The sequence below is a fragment of the Fukomys damarensis genome, unplaced genomic scaffold (assembly GCF_012274545.1).
Source record: "Fukomys damarensis isolate Sample0158 unplaced genomic scaffold, DMR_v1.0_HiC HiC_scaffold_38, whole genome shotgun sequence".
NCBI lineage: Eukaryota > Metazoa > Chordata > Mammalia > Rodentia > Bathyergidae > Fukomys > Fukomys damarensis.
The window spans coordinates 34,296,147-34,316,376 of record NW_022900950.1 but is presented as its reverse complement, the minus strand read 5'-3'; the positions used below and the strand labels follow the sequence as shown (position 1 = coordinate 34,316,376).

General features: G+C 43.7%; 1 protein-coding gene across 1 annotated transcript in view; it reads right to left on the bottom strand.

Annotated features, from left to right (window-relative positions):
* Alox5ap (arachidonate 5-lipoxygenase activating protein) overlaps nt 1-18,515 on the bottom strand; it is a 23,629-nt gene extending 5,114 nt beyond the window's left edge. The window contains exons 1-4 of the mRNA XM_010623875.3: nt 18,396-18,515; nt 12,698-12,797; nt 4,902-4,972; nt 1,622-1,703 (exon numbers count right to left, since the gene is read on the bottom strand). Coding sequence (XP_010622177.1) covers nt 1,622-1,703; nt 4,902-4,972; nt 12,698-12,797; nt 18,396-18,465 — 323 coding nt within the window. The 5' untranslated portion in view covers nt 18,466-18,515. The remainder of the gene's footprint in view (nt 1-1,621; nt 1,704-4,901; nt 4,973-12,697; nt 12,798-18,395) is intronic.
* Between the last annotated feature and the right edge of the window lie 1,715 nt (nt 18,516-20,230).

Genomic DNA, 20,230 nt, shown 5'->3' with positions numbered 1-20,230 from the left:
AAAAAAAAAAAAAAAAAAAACAAAAAACCAAAAACAAAAAAGTTGATGAAAGTATGTACATGTAACTACACCTCAAGATGACTGTAAACTGCATGAACTGCAAATATGCATGAATTAAAAATTAAAAGCAATTTTCTGTAAAGACTAAATCAAATATTTTTAAGATTTCTTTTAGTCCTATATCCTATTGCTTATCTTTGCCAATGTCTATCCATTCCCTAATAGCGATAGGTTAATAAAATGTTTATAATTAAATTTTTTTAGATTTCGTCAGATTTTTGTAGATTTCGTCATGCTCCCCAGGTTGTCTTAGAATTAAAACAAGTATAGAAATTCAAACCAATTGTAACAGATAAAGAAAAACAACAGTACCTGAGCCAGATCCCTGGGAATTCAGAGGAGGAAGATAGGGCTGCATAAGGAGCTAACCCAAGAGAGAGGATCCTCCTTTTCCACCAACAGACGCTTCACTTCCCTCTGCCTTTAACAACAGCCAATTACCTGGGGAAAGGCATGATATATCCTCTCCAGGTAGAAGCAAATAAAAGACATGATTGAGGAGAGTGTTGATAAGAATAGGAGAGATAATGCAGAGGATGGATAAAAATGCCACTGGAGAGGAATGAAGACAGAGATGGTGAGGGGAAGCAGTCACCATAAGAACAGTGAACTCTTTTCCTGGCCACAGCCCAGGCCCCCATCAGTTCCCTGGAGTCATTGAGTTTCCAAGGCTCAATGTGGCACTTTGGGCTGCTGACCTCTTGGGATGTCACTGCCTTTGTTACTGCTGAAGGATGCAGTCCACACAAAAAGCCCATTATCCACCGGAGAAGGGTGTTATTGTAAAAGACAGACTGGGAGGTGAATGCAAACAAGGGAGGAAAGTAGTGGTGACAGCTGAGGGCACCAGCCTCTGTGTGTTCCTGGCTCTCCTTGTCCTTGGGACATCAGGAATTTCAAACTTCAAGGAAGTGAAAGCATCCTGTAACTCAAAATGGCTTCTTGGAGTTATCTATCCTAACTTAGTTCACTAAAATCCAGATTTCCTAATGCAGGTGTCATGGAAGTACAGGGCTGATTGAGGCTTCCTGTCTGGCAACTTCTATAAGCAATGCAATGACGCCTCTCTTCACAGCCTCATGGTTGCAACTTATGTTCTCAACATACATCCTTCGGGTCCCTGGAAGATCTGTTACTCAAGAGAACTTATCACAAGGTGCAAGCTTTAGGCATCGTTTCTCTCAACAAATAATGAATGTTTCACTCACAGAAGGTTAGGGAAGCCGGATATAAAAAGTCACTCCAGTCCATCTCTGAAGGGTGGCCATGGCAAGTGTGGGGTTGCCAAAGTGCAGCCCATGGCTTTAAAGTACCTGTGTAAGTTCAATGCTATGTGGAGAAATATTTTAATAGGAGACTGAGACAAGTCCCCAGCTGCATTTTCAGAGCCCTCAAAGTTCAGGAAGAAGAGGACAAGAGTTGCCTAGACAGTCCTCCTGCTATCACCAAGGGAACCTTCAGAGCTTTAAATGGCAGCCAGAATACCATTCAGAATTATCACCACTCCTGCCAGAAAGAGCAAGCATCATCCTGTAGTTCTTCAACAATTCCAGAGACCTACCTCTGAGTTCTCTCTCCCAGATAGCCCACGAAATACTTTTGCCTCACAAACAAGTACATCAGTCCAGCGAAGGCAGCAGGAACTAAGAGGAGAAATGAAAACACCTAGGTTAGTTTCACAGATGCACAAACTTGCTTTGTAAGCATAACAACAATGCAATCATTGAGTGATGGATGCTGGCTGAAAAATCTAGCAGAGGCCACAGGTTCTGATGGCGGAGGTTGGTATGAACTTCAGACAGAATCCAAAGGCTAGAAGAAGCTTAAGAATTTTAAAGATCATAATATTATTTCCTTATACCAGCCTCGTGGCGTGGTTTATGAAGTTTCTATCTGTCAGCTAATGTAGATCAATCCTTTTACCATAAGAAGTATCAATGTGTCTTTCTAAGTGTGGAAAGTTTGGCCCAGGTGGTCAAAGGGGCTTGTGTGAAGCTGTCAGCTGGTAAGAAAGGGAGGGAAGGACTTAACCCAGACTCCTCCCCCAAGGCTCTTTAAATCACATCCTATACTCCTGCAGTTCCCAGCAAAACATGCTCCCCCTCTTCTGGACAGTTGCTTCTGTTTCTAGAAGGTCTCTCAGGAAGGAGTTTCTCTCTGCTTTCTCACCCTTTAGGAAAGAGCCCCAAGCAGCAGCACTCCAGTGACTTCAGGGAATACTGAACTTCAGGTTGGAAGTTGGAAAATCCAGCTCTCCTAAGAGTAGTGTTATCTGGTGTTTAACTCATTCTGCATATGGACAAAGAGCTGATTGCAGCTTTTTTTTTTTTCCTGTTATGAAGTGGTGAGAATGAAATTGGGCCCTAAATATAAAAGCAGTTTGAGAACCTTCAAGCATTATTTAAATACCAAATTAACTGCTACTGCTGATTACTTTTTACATGCCACTTGCCTCCCTGGCACTCAGGATCTTGCATCTACAATCCTCCCTGACACCTGGTAAGGAATATTTTACTGTCACTATTTGACAGAAGAAGAAATTAAGCTCAGGCCAAAAGATTCATGAGGACAGCTCGCTTTCCTTAGATTACCTTTGTGCCTGGCATATAAAGACTTTCAAAAATTTTTTGTCAAATGAATGAAAAAATCCAGCAATAATTGCAGAAGCAGAATTTAAAGCCACTTTCTGATTTCAAATCTTTACCACAATCACTAGCAGAATCAACAACAGCATTTACTGAGCTTGTTAAGTTGAACCATACAAAACCACCATTCTTGTGGGTCATAAAAAGACAGTGGCAGTTATAGGACTCAGTCTGATATATACCATGCACATACAGCAGCAGCGTTTCATATATATTGTTTCCATTACATCTCCTAGGAACAGTAGGAGGTGCACAGCTGTCCTGGTTTATAACGAGGAAACTGGGGCTCAAAAATCTGAGTAATAGCCCACCTTAGCAATGGAGTTGCTGGATTTGCTTCTAATCTGTCATTTCCCGAGACCCAATTTGTTCTGTAGCTCCTCTTGCCTTACAAAATACTGTTGTTTCAGGGCAAGTAAGAAAATAGGGGCACCTAAGAAACTGTGTGGTTTATCCTGTTCTCTGAAAGACATAAGACTGTCACAATCTGTTTTGCCTCGAAGTCGTTCCTGACTTTTGTCATTCGGATGGCTCAGATCTGACTTACTGGCCCATTTTTCTTTCAATGGGAAATCAGTTGAACAGGAGCTAATAAAAATCAGCAAGGAAAGACACCATACCCATTGTCCTTCTGCAGGGGATGACAGGGATGCCATTGGGAACCTGGGCCACCAGCAGGTGACAAATCCAGTTCTATAAGTTTGAAGTGTAAGCAAGCTACTTGGGCTCTTGCTCAGTAAAGTGAGAATTTGAGTTAGAATGATTTCCGTGGCTCCTTTCAACTGAAAAACTCCACCATCTGGTATATTCAGAAGCAATGACAATTATGAACCAACATTAACCAATGCACGTGCACCCAGCAATGCCAATGTTTATTTTAACAGGAGATGCCGTGCTTCTTTTGACACACTCTCAGTACCTTCAAGCTTCTTTTGTATTTATCTCGATAGAGCCACTGCAGATTCATCTCAGTCAAGCACCATCTGGGACAAAAAGTGCATAACTTCTAGTATGAGAGGAATTTGATTTGATTTTTCAAGTAGCACTAGACACATTTCTCATTTCACTCAGGATAAAAACTGGAAACTAGTGAGCTCACTGGCACCTTCTGTGTGGTGTTCCTGGCCTCTGTCCTTCACGATATGTCTGACTCTTGGCAATAGTGTGTCCAGTTACCACTTTTCTAGGCTCCATCTTGCCAACCAGTCTGTGTTTCACTGCTATCTCTGTCTTTTTTACCCCTGTATATCTAGGCATGGAGTTTGCATATAGTAGATGTCCTCTGTATATTTATTATATAATTAAAGTAAAGGGATACTTGTGGAAAAATCTTAATTTACTGAAACCAGAAGACAGGGGCTCTGATCATGCCTCTGTGGTTCACTAGTCAAGGAGCCTTGATAAATGACTTCATCTCCCTGAACCAAAGTGTCCTTAAAGGTAATGAAAGAACAAATATCTACTCTATATACTTTACAGAGTGGGGAGAAGATGGTTAGGAATTAAACAGTTCCTCAGAGGACTGTTTGTGGCCATTTTATGTGAGCCCTGCTGATCTACAAAAGCTGGCCTATTCACACCAAGCTGCCACCAGACAGATGCCAGCTGTGGCCAAGCCTGTCTCATGCTACATCTCCAAAGATGCCTAAATTATATGCTTCTGGTTTCCATTTCATTATAATCAACTCTGGGAATCGATCTGTTCCTCCAACTTACTGAAGTCAAGACTGCAGGCTGCTGATAACCCTGGGGTAGTTGGGGATCTGGAATCCAGCCCATGGCTCCACCGCTACATGCCCGGAGGAGCACCAGCACACCGGGAGCTTATTAGCAGAAGAGCCAAGAGACAGCAGTCCCGGAATAGATCCCTCAGGCACTCTCATTTATAATGCCCTTGTATCTGAGCTAACACTGCTTGTGGATTCTGAGTCACATTTAGCCTTAAAGCACCCTTGTCAGTGAGCAGCTCTCAACCAGCCACCAGGGAGCACGCATTAGCAATGCATTATCATACCGTGCTGCGCTGCGCAGTTCAGAACGTGCCTGAAGCCCAGCGTCACAAGGGCTCTCGGCTCCCCAAGGCTGCACGGGTCTGAGCTGGAAGTCAGGCAAAGTCTTTTCAACACAATACCTGCCCTTTGAACTTCCCTGAGTTGCACATTACAGAAAGAACACACAAAGGCAAGTCTGAGTTACCTTGGCTGCAAAGAAGCCCCGCAGTCCAAAGCACCGCAAGGAATGTAGGGTATGCGTCTACACAGTTCTGGCTGTGAAATAAACAAGGAGGAGAGAAATCAGAAAAGCACATCGCTGCAATATGGTCTGAAAATGAATTGAAACCCTGAGTTAATAATCACCATCGCACAACGGACACACAGCCCCACTAGTCACTCCACTTCCTTCTACCCGGTAAGAGGCAGCCAGCCACCACGCTGGCAACAGACAGCGGCAGGAAGCAAACTCGTGTTCAGAATCCGTTAGCTCTCTTCCCACGGTGAAACTGATGGGAGGCTTGGTTTCTTGATGTATTCACTTTGGCAGGATTTCTGTTCCTGGCAGTGCCTGTGCACTTCTTGGAATTAAAAAGTGAGCAATGCAGACAGCAGGGTGTGGTCATAAGCGAGGCAGGGCGGCAGAGGAGAAAAGTTCAGCTAAGGCAATGTCATACATATAGATCCACCCACATCTGCAAGCCAGGCTGAGAAAGAAAGTGATCTTCAAGCATTAAAGAAGCCAGGATCCATTCACAAAAGCTGATGTGGAAAGTTAGCTTATTGGTGGTGCCAGGCACACAGTCCTTGCCTCCCTGGGGGTGCGGGGCTTACCCTACTCTTGGTATCACACTGCTGTTTTCGCCCATCATCTCTTTTGCGCTCACCGTATTCCCATGAATACCCAAGGCAACTGCATGACTTTCCTTCAGCTATAGTAACAAGTGGCCACAGATGTGGTGATGTGAAACAGTGCAAACACATATGGCACAGTTCTGGAGGTCGACAGCCTCAAATGGAGCTCCCTGGGCTGAAACCAAGGTATGAGCAAGGCTGCCTTCCCCTCGGGGCTCTAAGGAAAAGTCCATTGACTTGCTTCGCCAAACTACTATTCCTCAGCTCAGGTTCCCTTCCAGCATCAGAGCCAGGAATGTCTGATGGAGTCTTCCTGATGTTTTCCCAGGAAGGTAGAGAGTCAGGAAGATGCTGAGGTTGTTACTGTTGTTGCTTTTGCAGTGATGGAGATACAACTAGGGCCTGGAGCATGCTAGGCAAGAGCTATACCAATGAGCCACACCCCCAGCCCCAATCTTGCTGGTATTAAATCATCACTGCCTCCTCCTTCCCCATTTGAAGGACCCTTGCAATTGTACACATCATATCCAACCAATCCAAAGTAATCTTCATTATTTCAAAGGCAACTGGTTATCAACCTGAATTCTTCCTTGTCATGAAACATAATATACTCATAAATTCCCAAGGTTAGGGATGTGGGCATGTATGGGAGGGCAGTACTTCTTCCTATCACAATTCCGCTAATGGTTCAGAAAAGAATCTGAGGCTCAGAGTGACGGAATAACTTGCCCAGGGTCTCCCAACCAGGTAAAGCCAGGTTCATACCTCATCAGACTGTATCCAAATTCAGGCTGTTAACTCTTTGACTGTACTAAATTAAACAGGAGATGTGCTCAAGAAGAGTTTACAATCTAGATAAGAACAATACATAGGCAGTAAATAGAGAAAAACCACAGAACAAGATATGATAGGCATATGAAAGTAGCAATAAGATGCAACAGAAAGGGCACTTGACTAGGACTAAGTCCTCATGCTGTCTTTAACCAGCTTTTCACTATTGGCAAAGCAATCTTTCCCAACTTAATTCCCTTGTCTGTAAAACAGATTGAAAACAAATCTGAGATCCAATGAAGCTTTAGGAGTTGATGGTCTAATGTAAGATCTATATTATTTCTCACCACCAATGTCAGTATAGCCACCAGAGATCTTGTTAAGCAAATGTTTGCGCTCATCTCATACCTACAGAACTAAAAATAGGAAGGGGCTCAGCAATTTGGGTCTTAAAAACAGTGCCTGAAGACCTGAAGTTTGAGAACCACGGGTTAAGGGGGTTCAAATGATATAGGTAACAGTCAAGATGTGATTTTCAAACTGCCTTTTTTAACTGCTACCATTGAAAACTTTGGATATGTAAAGTGTGCCCAAATATTTTCCATATGTATGTTAGAAGTTTGGTCTCCAGAGTGACCTACTGAAAGGTGCTACACATCTTAGGGGTAAGGCCTAGTAGTAAGTCCTTAGGTCACTGAGAGGGCAAAATAAAATAATAAGAAGTAGGGATATAAATCTTTTTCAAAGGAAAGGAGACCTAGAGATGGAGGAAGGAGGAAAGGAGGTGAAAAGACAGAAACATAAAAACAATTAAGATGTGTTATGTACATTCATTTACCAACTCTCCACAAGAATGTAATCATTACATATTGCAAACATGTTAATGCTAATAAACAATTTTTAAAAATAATTGTAGGGGATCCCACACGTGTTGAAAATTTCCCTCTCTCTCTCTCTCTCTCTCTCTTTCTCTCTATCTCCCTCTCCCTCTTTCCTGGATTGACATATGAACACTCACTCCAACATGTGTTCCCACTATTATGTGTTCACCCCTCCGGAACTGAGAGTCAAAATAAACCCCTCTTTACTTAATAAATAGCCTGTATCGGGTATTTCATTTTAGTTATGGAAAGCTGCTAATACATCTGAAACCAGCAGTGCTTGATCCATACACTGCAAAGACCCTGAGAGATCAGGCTGTCCTTGTTTGGCCAAAGGGACCATCATACCCCTCTGGTATCCAGAAGAGTCTTTCCTGGAGAAGTCTATGAATGTAGTAGGTGAGAAACCCATGCATCCTGTCCTGGGCAACAGGCACAGCCTAAGCCAGGCACAGAATGAAGGAATACACCTGGTCGTCTTGAGATTTCACTGATCTTGTAAGAGTTCCAAGGGGCAGGAGGGCCCCGTGAGGAGTCCATTTGGGTGTCACACTTAGAAAATAAACAGGTGCAAAATTTCAACTGTGCACCAGCCTCACTTCTGTTCTTATCCATTAGTAGAGGTACAAATTTGCAGCCTCGGAACTAAGAAAATGTGATTCATCTCCCAGCTCAAGAAAACTAGAGAAAAAAACTCCTTTTTCAGTTGGTTGAATAACATGTTATGTCAATAGGATAAAATATCTATGCTCTTATAGTCTGAAAAACCTATCAATACCAAAGACTGTCCCCTACTTCCTCCTCGTTCTCATGTTTCTGAGTCGTTTTATTTGTTTTTAAGCAGTATTTTCTCTTGGTGATTACAAAGAGAAATAAATTCTTATTTGTCCAGGAATTTTCTCACTCAAGAGAACTGTCCAGTTATAATATTGCAATCCTTCAATCATTCATATTATTTCAAGTCACCTTGGGTCCTAACAAAACATGGTCTTGCTGTAGTTAAAATAAACTCTCCCATCAGAGAATGGACTCTTTCATGGGATTTACAGAATATTCTCTCTCTCTCTCTCTCTCTCTCTCTCTCTCTCTCTCTCTCTCCCTCCCCCCTCTCTCTGTTTCTCCCTCCCTCTCTCCCTCTCCCCTGAGTCTTCTCCATCAGTCTGTTAAGCCTGTCCCTCAATGTGGCTCAAGGCTGCTCCTCTTCCCTTTCAGGATTTCTAATCCCAATCTCCAAGCCACATTATCTCAATACCTTGAGGCGCTGCTGCTGGGCTGAATTCAAGAAGGTTTGTACAGTGGCACACTGTGCCCCACCATGGAGCTACATTGCTGCTCATGGGTCCACACACCCCAGGACCAATGCCAAGGCTGCCACTTGGCTACATGAATGTATTTTTCCTAGCCTCACAGAGCCTCTGTTTGCTCAGCTACAAGAGGTGAAGGGAGACCTTAGTAACTACCCTGTTGAACTGTTGTGAAAGTATAGTGGCAGGAAGCTCTGGGTGCCTCACAGGAATTATTCAGTAAACGGTGGCTATTATTGCTCCTGTTTTCCCTCTTCGCCCAGTGGAAATATATTTTTCTAATGACACATCATTATTATCATCATCATTATTATTATTATTATAAATTTTCTTTTAGAGAGTTTTGTGCCATTTTTCTGCAAAACAACAGGCAAAACCATTTTGATTCACATTTCTTGAGTTCTAACTAGGAGCTGCTCAGAAAATTTTGCAATAATTTGTTACATTCATTTTGATGTCCACTTCCTGTTTGTATGGAGAAAGGGGCTCATATTGTTTTCCTTTTCATTTTTCTCCATTTCTAGGAATACAATACAAGAGTGCTTTAATGTTCTGTTAATCAGTTTTGATTAATTCAGAATAAGAAAATATGAATAATAGCCAACAAATAGTATTAATACTAATCAATAGGGTCATTGTACACCTATCACCTTCAAATACCTGTGCAAGTCTACTTCAGATTGAGGCTACAGTAGGTGCCAATAGATGCAGGAGGAAAAGTGACATTAGGGTTCAGTTTCTCAGAATGTATTTTAGAAAAAAGCAGGAGGGGGTTAACTTAAAACAGGTGGTTAACATTTGTGATTAACTAAGACACCCCTTTTAGAGATCCAAGAATTAGAGTGTCCCTTAATATGTCACAGGCTCTCAAAAGTCAGGCTATTAAGAATTTGTCCTTCCTTGTAACACTTGTTAATGACTCCTGAAGTTGGAATCCATAGGACACATTTTAGGAAATTATGTACCTCCAGAGACCCAGTCTCTTTTCTGCACTCCAGAAGGAGGCTTAGGTCAGCTAATTGACCTAAGGATTCTTCTCCAAAACCAAACGCTGACCAAGGTTGTGCTTGTCCTCTGAGAACAAAGCACTGAACTGCATTTTATACCTGTGAATATAGAACCAAGGTCCAGCTCTTCTAGGCGCTCCACTCCTGACTCAGTGCTGCCCTCAGGGGAGACAGATGATGGAACAGGTCAGCGATCAAGGCCAAATCTGAGCTGATGGATCAGGCCAGTGGGAATGTCTGTTAATTCCCTGCCTCAGAACCTCCAACTCTCTATGTCTGTCAATAGTCATATTTTATGCTGGAAAAAATGCATCCATCCACCACTACCACTTTTTCTATATATTTTTCTTTCATATCCAGGGCATCTAAACATTTATGATCCCATACCTATCAACCAGTGGTCTTGATAATGAAACCCTGATAGATATATTTATGTATAAATTATATATAGTACATGAGCTGCTGCCAATCTGGTTATTTAAACTGAGTGCAACTTCATTTCTTATGCTTTGGATAACAAGATTAAATACATGCTCTTTTCCTCCTGCACTCACATAGATATCTTGCATCCCTTTCTGTCATTTTTAATGCCCTTAAAGAAGCTATTTCTGGGAGCAGCGTCCACTAGAAAAACACATTGCCCTCCCAGGAGTCTCCTGGCACAGGCAAACAGCCTGGGTGCCTCTGGCTCTTGCCAGCATACAGTAACCTGCTTCACTGATCCCTGGCCCTGTTTACAATCCACAGTCATACATACGCTATTGTTGGGCCAGGGAGGAAGTGGTGCTTGTAACAGAACCACAGCAGTGTCTGAGCTATTTTACTTCTTAGTTCTGCTCCCCTCCCCTTACTTCTGCGCTTTTCCTACAATCTCTCCTCTCCCTTCATTCTTCTCCTGACCCCTCATGGGAGCTGAGTAGCAAAGACAATGGGGTTTGCAAACTGGGCTGTGACTCCCACACTGTGGGGACCCTCAAGTAGCAACAATCCATTATTCCTTACTACCCTCTTGCTCATTCTTATCTCTGGAACCCTGTGCAACTACAGAACTTCCAAACCACATTCCCAACCACCAGAAAAAGTGCACTTCTGCAACTTAGAGGCTGAGAGTCAGTGAGGCCAATGTAAGCACACTGGCTTCTTAGAAACAGCTCTTTTGCTCCTGGGGACAAGTGGCAGAAACAAGACAATTCAGCCTGCCCCGTTTCTTGTTCATTACCAGCGAAAGTAAATCTTAACTTCTAAGAAGATACAGTAAAATTCCACTGAGACTTCTTCCAAGTGGAAGAGCTAGACCATAAATAAGAATGCTAATAGTATATACCTGTAATGCTAGCACCTTGAGAGGCTCAAGCAGGAGAATCACAAGTTCAAGCCAAGCCTAGGCAACTTAAAAATTTAGTAAGACCCATTCTTAAAATAAAAATATAAAAGGGGCTGGGAATGTAACTCAGTGAGAAAATCCTAGGTTCAATCCTCAGTAATGCAAAAAAAAAAATAGATATATATTGCAGTTGGGGTGCAGTCATCTCATCTGGACATCTAGACAGGAGGAAGCTCCTCTTCTGTTTTCTTTGGACTCCAATTTCAGAGAGGTTTTACTGGTAGGTGTCTTGTCCCTGATAATACACCTTCTTTACAGCTCTTGAAAAGAAGTTGATAGCAGCCAGCATGTTTCCCCTGTAACCTGAATGTTTTCATGTTTTCCCTCCTGGTCCCCAAATAGGTCTATGATGTCTCTTAGATCACATTTTTAAACTTCTTACATTGATTTTCAGAATGAATACCCCCAAGTCCCACGTGTTAAAATAGAAATCTCCCAGTGGGTAGTTCAGCCAAGGATTTCCATGTGCTCTGGCTGCTGGGATAACCCTGTACAGGAGTGCCTGCTTGGAGGAGCAGGGGAGTGCAGCAGAGCACATGGCTGGAATGGAGGGCACGGGGCCGGGGAGTATCTTGCTGAGGCAGTGTGAGCACTCAGGAGTGGCCTGAAAAAGCCAAAGAGCCAGAGAGAACAAGGTCCCAGAGAGACCATCAGCCCAAGACATCCCTGCCAATGTGCCCTGAGTAGGCCAGACAAAGCATACAGTAATTTAGAAGTTGAGGGAGAAAGGAGCCAATAATGAAGAAACGCAATGAGGAAGACACTCCCAAAGTTCCCCCCAACATCTTCTTGTCAAAAAAAGCATACATACCACCTAAGTGAAGTAAAGGACTGAAGAGGGGACACCTGATGAGGCTGATGTGGAACTGTCCCATCAAGCGCCCTTGGAGTTGGTGTAACCCACAAGAAGCCAGCCCAGCCAGAGGGGCACCCTCCCTCTAAGCTGCCTTCCTAGAGTTGGCAGGGCCCAACCTCCCCATCCTGGCAGATGAGTCCTCATCCCTCAGTTTGTGTGTGCTGTTATTGTCATTCTAAACACAAATTCCTTGGTAGATCTGATTTCCCTCTGGGGACCTCAAAGTCACCTCTGGGCTGGAGCTTTGCTCCCTGATAGCTCCACAGCATGGAGTCTGCCTTCCCACCTGTCCTCCAGTCATAAGGAGGAGAAGCAGGTCCACAGCCCCTGTCTGCTCTTCTGCTGAAATACATTCTGCATGAAAGAAAAGCGCATGTTTGAATAACAGCCTTTTGGATTTGCATCCCAAATAGATCACAGCCCTCTTCCCTGAGCTGTTCAGATGTTTTCAAACAGCTTTTTTATTCAAAAGCAAAGACTGAAAGTGGGAAATCATAAAGGCATAAGGTCCCATTCTTTCTGCACTTATTCTAATAACTCATCTGAGACTGTCACCCCAGGAAAGCAAGAGTGTGAGTGGAAAGCCATTGTCAGTGCTGTTGCCTGTCTTCTGGAGCAGCTGATGTGTCAGAGCTATTTTTCACCTTAGTGTCTCCAGATTGAGCCCACAGGAAGTTGGTCAACTTCCCCCACTAAATGATGGTCTTAGTTGTTTCTGGAACTATGGGGATCACTGCCCTGCCTACTTCCTTTCTTCTAACACTCACACTAACTAAGATGCAAAAGGGTGTCCACAAAGTCTCCCAGGACAAGTCCCATCTGCAGCAAAGCACTTCCTGGGTACTCTCAAGGCTGGCCTGGCCAGACTTGTAGCCTTGAGATCTTTACTCCTGCAAGGAGGTTCCCCACCCTCTCAGTCAACAGTTCCAGGGTTTAGACTCACTTGGCAGTGTAGACCCGCTCGAAGGCAAGTGTACCAGTCCTTTGGAAGCTCCGCCCATTCTGGGTCTTGCTTTCGTGCTCCACCTTGTGGGCAAAGAATGCTGCCAGAGGGAAAAGTTTATATTTGGTTCACATCAGGCATGTTCAGGAGTCTGCTATCTTAGTATAAATATTAGAACAATACAATGTTTCCTTAAACTGATCTCCAAACACCCTTAAATGTCCCCAATCAAATGTCACTTAGCAAAAGTACATTCAGCAGCTACTCTCCCATCATCACTGTTGGGAGGTGAAGCTAGGAGGGTGTGAAATACAGAGCCCTTGCTTTAAGGACCTCACAGTCTAAAGAAATAGACAAAGAAGGAAAGCAGAGAGCAACATGTTAAAAAGAGTCTTTGTGAGGACTCAGTGCCATCAAGGGTAAAGGAGGCAGCTTCTGGCAGCTTTCCTCATGTTTGGGTCACAAAAGGATTCCCAGGGGGAATGATGCTTCAGACAAAACCTGAAGAACAAGTAGGAATTGGCCAAGCAGATGAAAGAATCAGGGAACAAAAGAGGAGATCACAGTATTCCAGTGAAAGAGCACGTGTAAAAGTGCAAAGCAAGAGCTGCTTGTGAAAAAGGAAAAAAAAAAAACTGTTTCTGAGTCAAGATGTCTATCTTAGGTCATGGTAATGGAGAGGACTGGGGAGCAGGACCCAGTAGAACTACAGATGAGGCCAACAGGGTGGGCAGTGAGCTGTTCTTTCAGTGACACATGACAGATATCACTTGCCTTGCACCCAACACTTAGCTTGCATCTGAGAAAAAAGCAGCCAAAGAGCCTTGGCCCAAGGAGCTTATGTTCTGGCAAGGACAGTGGAAGAGGAGACAGATCACGTATGGTAAACAGAACATATAAATTGAAATTATACAGTGTATTGAGCTAAGGATGGAAAAGAAAGGAGAGCCTGGAAAAGCTCCATCAGGGTGTGCAGTAGGATGTGCAGAGTGAATTTCCATGAGAAAGCAAGACCTGGGCCGTGGCTGAAGGTGATCACTGAGAAACATCCTCTGGGCATACCAAAGTGGCTGTGAGCTTCACAGGAGCCATGTGAAGGGATTCACAGCTTAGTTCTGTTTGTGAGCAACCAGGAGTTGTTTCAGGGTTTAAACACAGGAATTCTGAGATCAGAGAGCCACTTTGTCTTTAGTGTGGTGGAGATTTAAAGGATTAGACCCACCTGTGGAGAGGGTCTAATTTGAGGCAAGATAAATGGTGTGTCTCCTTTCTGCAGTCAGAAGTTTAGATTTGAATCCCAGTTTCACCATGATTGACTCTGAGTCTTTCTACCAAGGGTGTGACATCTCCAGCCTGACCACATATCTGTAAAATGGGAATGAATAATAATATATATTTCATAAGGGCAGGGATTAAATGAAATGATACAATGCACAGCATGAAGCACTGTGCCTGCCCAAAGTGACCTCTCAACAGGCCTAGGAATAGGAAAGACAAACACAGTGGTGGGCAAGCTCCCCATCAGTTGAGTGTCCATGCAGTACTTGGGGGTAGTGTAAAGATTCTCGCACTGAGGAAGCCTCATGAGTCTGTGATTCTGTGTCTAGAAGCCATCAAACCCTGAGCTGGATGGCTAAGCCTTCCAACATGGTGCCTTGTGAGGCTCCTAGTGAGTGTGAGTACTAGGGTGGGACAGCAGGGGCAGAGGGAGCTCAGCTTCCTTAGGCCTGTGGCATCTCCTTTCTGGCTACAGGACCAGAAGAAATTTCAAGGAGGTCACCTCACCTGGAAGAGAGGAGGATGCTAACTCCTCCCACTTTCCCCTCCAACCAGAAGGGCTGTGGGAACAGCAGGAGGTTGCCCTTCCTCTGTGTTCTCTGCTGTCACCATGCTCTGCCTTCCCCATGTCCAGTTCAGTGCGCTGGAGCCCTTTCCCTCTACTCACCTTCCCTGAATATCAGTAGTTTGGTTTTCTGGGGAAATCACTTTCACCAAAGGCAGATGCTTCTCTGCTGATAATGAAATTACTTCCCAATAAACTCATCATAACTTGAAACTATGGAAGTCAAAATTGCCTTCAATCCATCTAGCTTGTTGACCATCACAGTTTAGCCTATTCTAAATATGCACAGAACACTTCATATCCTACATTGAGCAAAGCTATTTAACACAAAGCCAATTTTATAATATTATTGAGCATTTCATACAATTTTCACTGAAAGTGAAAAACACAGAATGTTTGTATGAGTATACTTTGGACCATTATAAAGTTGAAAAATCATAACTGGGATGGTCATTAAGTTGGGAAGTGTCTGTGTATTTTTCCTAGGTTTTCTCCTAACAGAGCTGTTGGCCCCTTAGTAGGAGAAGTGGAGGTTTTCTGCTGCTATTCATAGAAAATGTACCCATCTACACCCCTGAGAACCCAGGCTTACATATCTCTGGCCTGATTTTTTTTTTTAATGATGTATTTTAAACTTGCTCTGTTCTGCCACATCTTTGCATTCTGCTGGATTAAACTGGAAGAAGGGCACAAGTTCAGAGATCTTGTTGACTAAATAAGCATTTGAAGGCAGAGGAGGAAGTTGCAGGAGGCAGGCTGGGCTGTGCCCATCCTCCAAAAACCAGCTCCACAGAATGTACCAAGGCTGTGGCCACAGGTTGTCATGGTACAACATACATACTGTACCTTGTTGTCTTGGCACACAAATAGCGTTCGGTGCCTGCTAACAATGGGGAAATGTTTTTTAAAACTAACAGGAAGGTTCCAGAATAGCACACAAGGTGGGGAGAGAGGAGCACAGTTTTTGCATATTTCTTTGAACTCTGTAATAACACTGAGGTTAATTAGAATTGCAAAGAGAGAATCAAATGTACTTTTAGACCTCTGTGTTTGCTTAAAAACTCCCAGTATAAAAAAGTAAAGGTGTAGCCGGGCGTGGTAGCACATGCCTGTAATCCCAGCACTTGGGAGGCTGAGGCAGGAGGGTCACTGTGAGTTCAAGACCAGCCTGGGCTACACATGGAGTTCCAGGTCAGTCTCACTGCATAGTGAAACCCTGTCTCAAAAAAACCAAAATAAATAAATTAAGGTGTTATCTCAGCCTGTTCAAATTTTCTTGTTACTCAGAACAAAACATGCGGCAGTTACAAAAAAGCCCTCAGAGAGGATTGCAGAACCATCTGGGGAGTTTGTGTCCTTCCCTAAGAGGAAAGCATGGTTTATCGTCGGAGAGGTGTGTAGGGACCATTCTGTGGCTTTCCGTGGGCAGCAGAAGCTCCTTTCCCTGAGTATCAGTGGGACAGCTGTGTGTGAAGTCACTCAGTCCACATATTGCCCTAGCTGAGAAGGAACAGGGCAATGATTGTATAGAATGCTAGCCCACCCTACTCTTTTGTTTGCCCAATGTGAAAAAATCTCCAGCCCAAAAATGTAGCTCCCCATTGATCCACACTTATATGTCCCCAACTAGGAAGCCTCCAGTCTACTTATCATTTTGTAAAACTCTGTTCATGGAGTTGTTATGTTTTTTGTTATCCATTTCACATGGTTTATGAAGGGTCAAGGCCCTAGATTGTGGCTGTGAACTGATATTTGGCCATGTGTAATCACACCTCCTTTCCCACTTGTGATATAGAAGAAGATTTCAACCCATCTGCCAAAAACTATCAGGATTCTTACCATCCCCCTCCAGTCTGCTCAAGGTTTGCTAGGCTACTGTGGAGAAACCATGAGCCTTGGGATGGAGCAGAAGCAGTTCCCTGGTCATCTCAGTTAGGGAAGGAGAAGAGACTAGGTTCACACAAGGAGCAAGGAACTGAGAAGGAGCAGGTGAGAGTGAACTTGAACTTCACAGCTAAGCCCAGCCCCTGATGGGCAGGGGAGAAGGCAGGAGTCCCCTGTCCTCTGGTGCCTTTGGTAATACTGATGAGTAGAAGGGGAAGGCTGGAACTGAGACTACGCAGGGCTGAACAGGCACTGCCCACCCGCCCATGAAACTCTTTGAGGAAACAGAACAGTCACTGCAGCTTGCTGTTGTCCTTTCCTTTCCTTGAAAGAAGAGCTAAGGCTGTCTTGCTCACTGCTATATCCCCAGGTGCCCAGGATTCCTTGCAGAGCAGAGTCTCTGGAGGTGCATGCAGGTTGAATATTTACTGGAGCCCTTGTCAATTCACAGGGCCAAAGGAGCCCTACAAGAAATAACAACGGGTTGAAGAAGTGGTGGCTTGATCAGCCATTGTTATTTCCCCTCTCTGAGCTACAACATGATAGTGTGCAATTTAGAATGAAATGTTTGGGTCCAAAAGCTGCAAAGTGCTGCTCCATACCCAGAATTTACTCAGAGGGTGCAAAGTTGTGCTCACTGGTGTGGAAGGCTGAGGGGAAGCCTGGCTTTGTGTCCAGACACTCAAATCACCAGTGTCTGTCCACACTCAAGATGCAGACAGATATTGGAATACACCAAAATTTCAATATTGCAAGTTCCAAAGTGTGACAGTGTGTATATGTTCAGTAATTACCATTATGCTATGGCAGCTCCTCTTAACAATTACCTTCTCTATCTTATTAAACTATAAAACACAAAGACATTAGAAATTCTTATAAAAAATATTCTGAGCTCCTCTCTCCCTAACTCAAAAGTATAAAGAAATGGTTTTACAGAGTTCTCTCTTTTGCAGTCCTGGATGTCCTGTTTGATTTCATACTGAGAGTAAGATTAATGAAAAAGCAAATTGTGATCTCTCTCTCTCTCTCTCTCTCTCTCTCTCTCTCTCTCTCTCTGTCTCTCTCTCCCTCTCTCCCTCCCTCCATCCCTTGTTCCCTCTCTTTCTCTCTTTCTCCCTCTCATCTGTCCTCTTCCCTCTTCTTCCTTCTCTCTCTGAATATAATGAATATGAAAAGTACCTCAAAATTATACTTTGCTAAAGAAAAAGAAAGAATTTTTTCTGCAAAAGAAAGAAAAAGGGCCAGGGATTTAGCTCAGTGGTCCCATACCTGCCTGGCAAGCACAACGTCCTGAGTTTGATTCCTGGTACACAAAAAGAAAGACAGACAAAAAAAAGAAAGAAAGAGAGAGAGAGAGAAAATAATGATATGAGTATTTTTCCTTTACACTTGCTAAATTCATTTTCCCCTTTTATGCAGCCTATAGATTACAGGTAACCTCAGCTGCATCCTGAAAAGTTAGTTAAGCCTGATGTCTGAGTGAATGTGTGTATCACACATTCCCTTGCTAGGCTCCTCACCTTCCACACTTTCCCTGGCCACATTAATTAATAGCTAAATGCTGATCGAAGACAATTCTGTGAGGGCTATTTTACAAGCCCTTGGGGTTATTGCCTTTTCTCTGCAAACCTGACTAGTCATCACCACTAAAGGAAAAGAAAGATCAGCAAGAAGAAAATGCCACATTCACATAAAAGTGCACACACCCTGTACAGTGAAATAAAAAGAAACAGAGAAGGGAGTGAAGGGAGGGCAGGAGAATGGGGAAAAATAAGAACCAAGATACATTATGTAAAGGTACAAGATCCCAATGATGAATTTGACTATATTGTTTACCTTAAGTGTACCAATAAACAATGAAAAAAAGAAAAAAGAAAGAAATAGAGACAAAATTGTTTGTACACACAGTCACACACACACACACACACTCACTTTTCTCAGCCTGACTTACAAACAACCCCCTTCCCTTACCATTCTGGACCACGCTGATGAGGGTAACAATGGTCAGCAGGACAACACTGCCCATGGCCTCTCGATCCATGCTTGCTTCCGGCTCTCCCGAGGAGACTGGTATGACCCAGCACCACAGCCTGTGCTGAGCAGGAAGAGGAAGTGCAGGCTTGCACGCAGTCTTTCATCATTAGAATTTCTTTCTCCTCCTTCCTCCACCATTTCTTCCTTTTTTTTTTTTTTTTTTTGATACTGGGGAACAAACTCTAGTCCTTGTGCTTGCAAGGCAGGTGGAAGAACCACTGAACTAAATTCCCAGCCCCATTTCTTCCTCCTCCTCTCCTCCTTCTCCGCCTTCTCCTTCTCCTTCCTTCTCCTCCTCCTTCTCTCTCTTCTTTCTTTTTCTTCTCCCATTTGTTCTATTTTTTATTCACCACTGAAGTGTCTGGGAAGTGCCAGGAGAAGCAGGGTGTGGGAGAGGCAGACAGGCCAGCACACTCACCCACCCTGCTTTGTCATGGAAAGATTTCTTGAGTGTCTTGAACAAATCCTGGGACCAAAACCCAACCCGCATGAGAACCTGCAGGAACCAGAGGATCTGGAAGTCACTGTCATCTCTGACATCAGCAGAGAAAGAAGGGGCAAATGACAACAAAAGGAACTGCATCCTGAGTGCTGTCCCTTGGCCTTTGAACTCCTAGAAGGAAAATGACACTAACATGTAGGAGTCACAGTAGCAACCACACGGGAAGGAGAGAAGGAAGGTGGGTGGGTGATGGGTACGATACAGCTCATTTTTCTATTCCTACATAACAAAAATGATGAAAAGAACTAAAGCTTTAAGTCAAAGATTAAAGCAAAATCAAAGAATCTAGTAAGGGTCAGATATGGAGTTTTAGATGACCAGTGAGGAAAACTTCCAAACAAAGATAAACACTGTAAATGGCTTTTCTGAGGCAAATGTAGAACTAAATACCTTTCCTGAAGCTCTTTCCAACAGAAAGGATAAGCCCTCCTATGGGGAGGGCTGGGTTTGGGGAGGGGTTTTCCTGGCACAGAACACGGCAGCTTTCTCTGTGTGAGCAGCAATCCCTCGGAGTTTATATAGAAAAAGCAAGATTCCTGTAATCCTTATCCAAGACTCAACTACTTATCAATGATTAAGAGATGCTTTTATCAAAACCTCACTTTGAAAGATAACATCAGCCACTATCCTTGGTGGCAGCAGGTATCGCAGGAGAGGCCAAGTTGTGGGAAGAGACCTTGCTCCCACACCTATCTCAGTAGTGGCCAATCAGAGCATCCTCGGTGCAACTTCAGGGGAAAGACGGTGGTAGAGGCAGTGAGCAGTGGTTGGTTGTGCTGAAGCCAGTAACTGGGACATTCAGAGTGCTCATGACACTCTTGACTATACTGTGAGCTCTTTATAGAGTATACACTTTGCAGAATATAGTGCTCTCTAGACACTTGATAGAATATAGGATATATATTAGTTAGGGTTCTCCTGAAAGACAGCTTAACAAAGTTATGGAGGCTGAGCAGTCCTAGGATCTGCTATCTGCCAAGTGGAGAAACAGGGAACCTAATGGTACACATCAGTCTCAGTACAGCGGCCTCATAATTGGGGAAGCCAATTTCACAAGGCCAGATCTACTTCCAAAAGCTAGATTGTACCTGGGGCTTTGAGGTCCCCTGCAGGAGAAAGTGGATGTTCCAGCCCAAGAGGAGAAATCCACTCTCCCTCCACCTGTTGTTCTAGTTAGGCTCCCAATGGGTTCAATAATGCCCATCCACTTTAGTGAGGGCAGATCTTTGTTTAATTCAAAGATTTCAAATATTAATCTCTCCCAGAAACA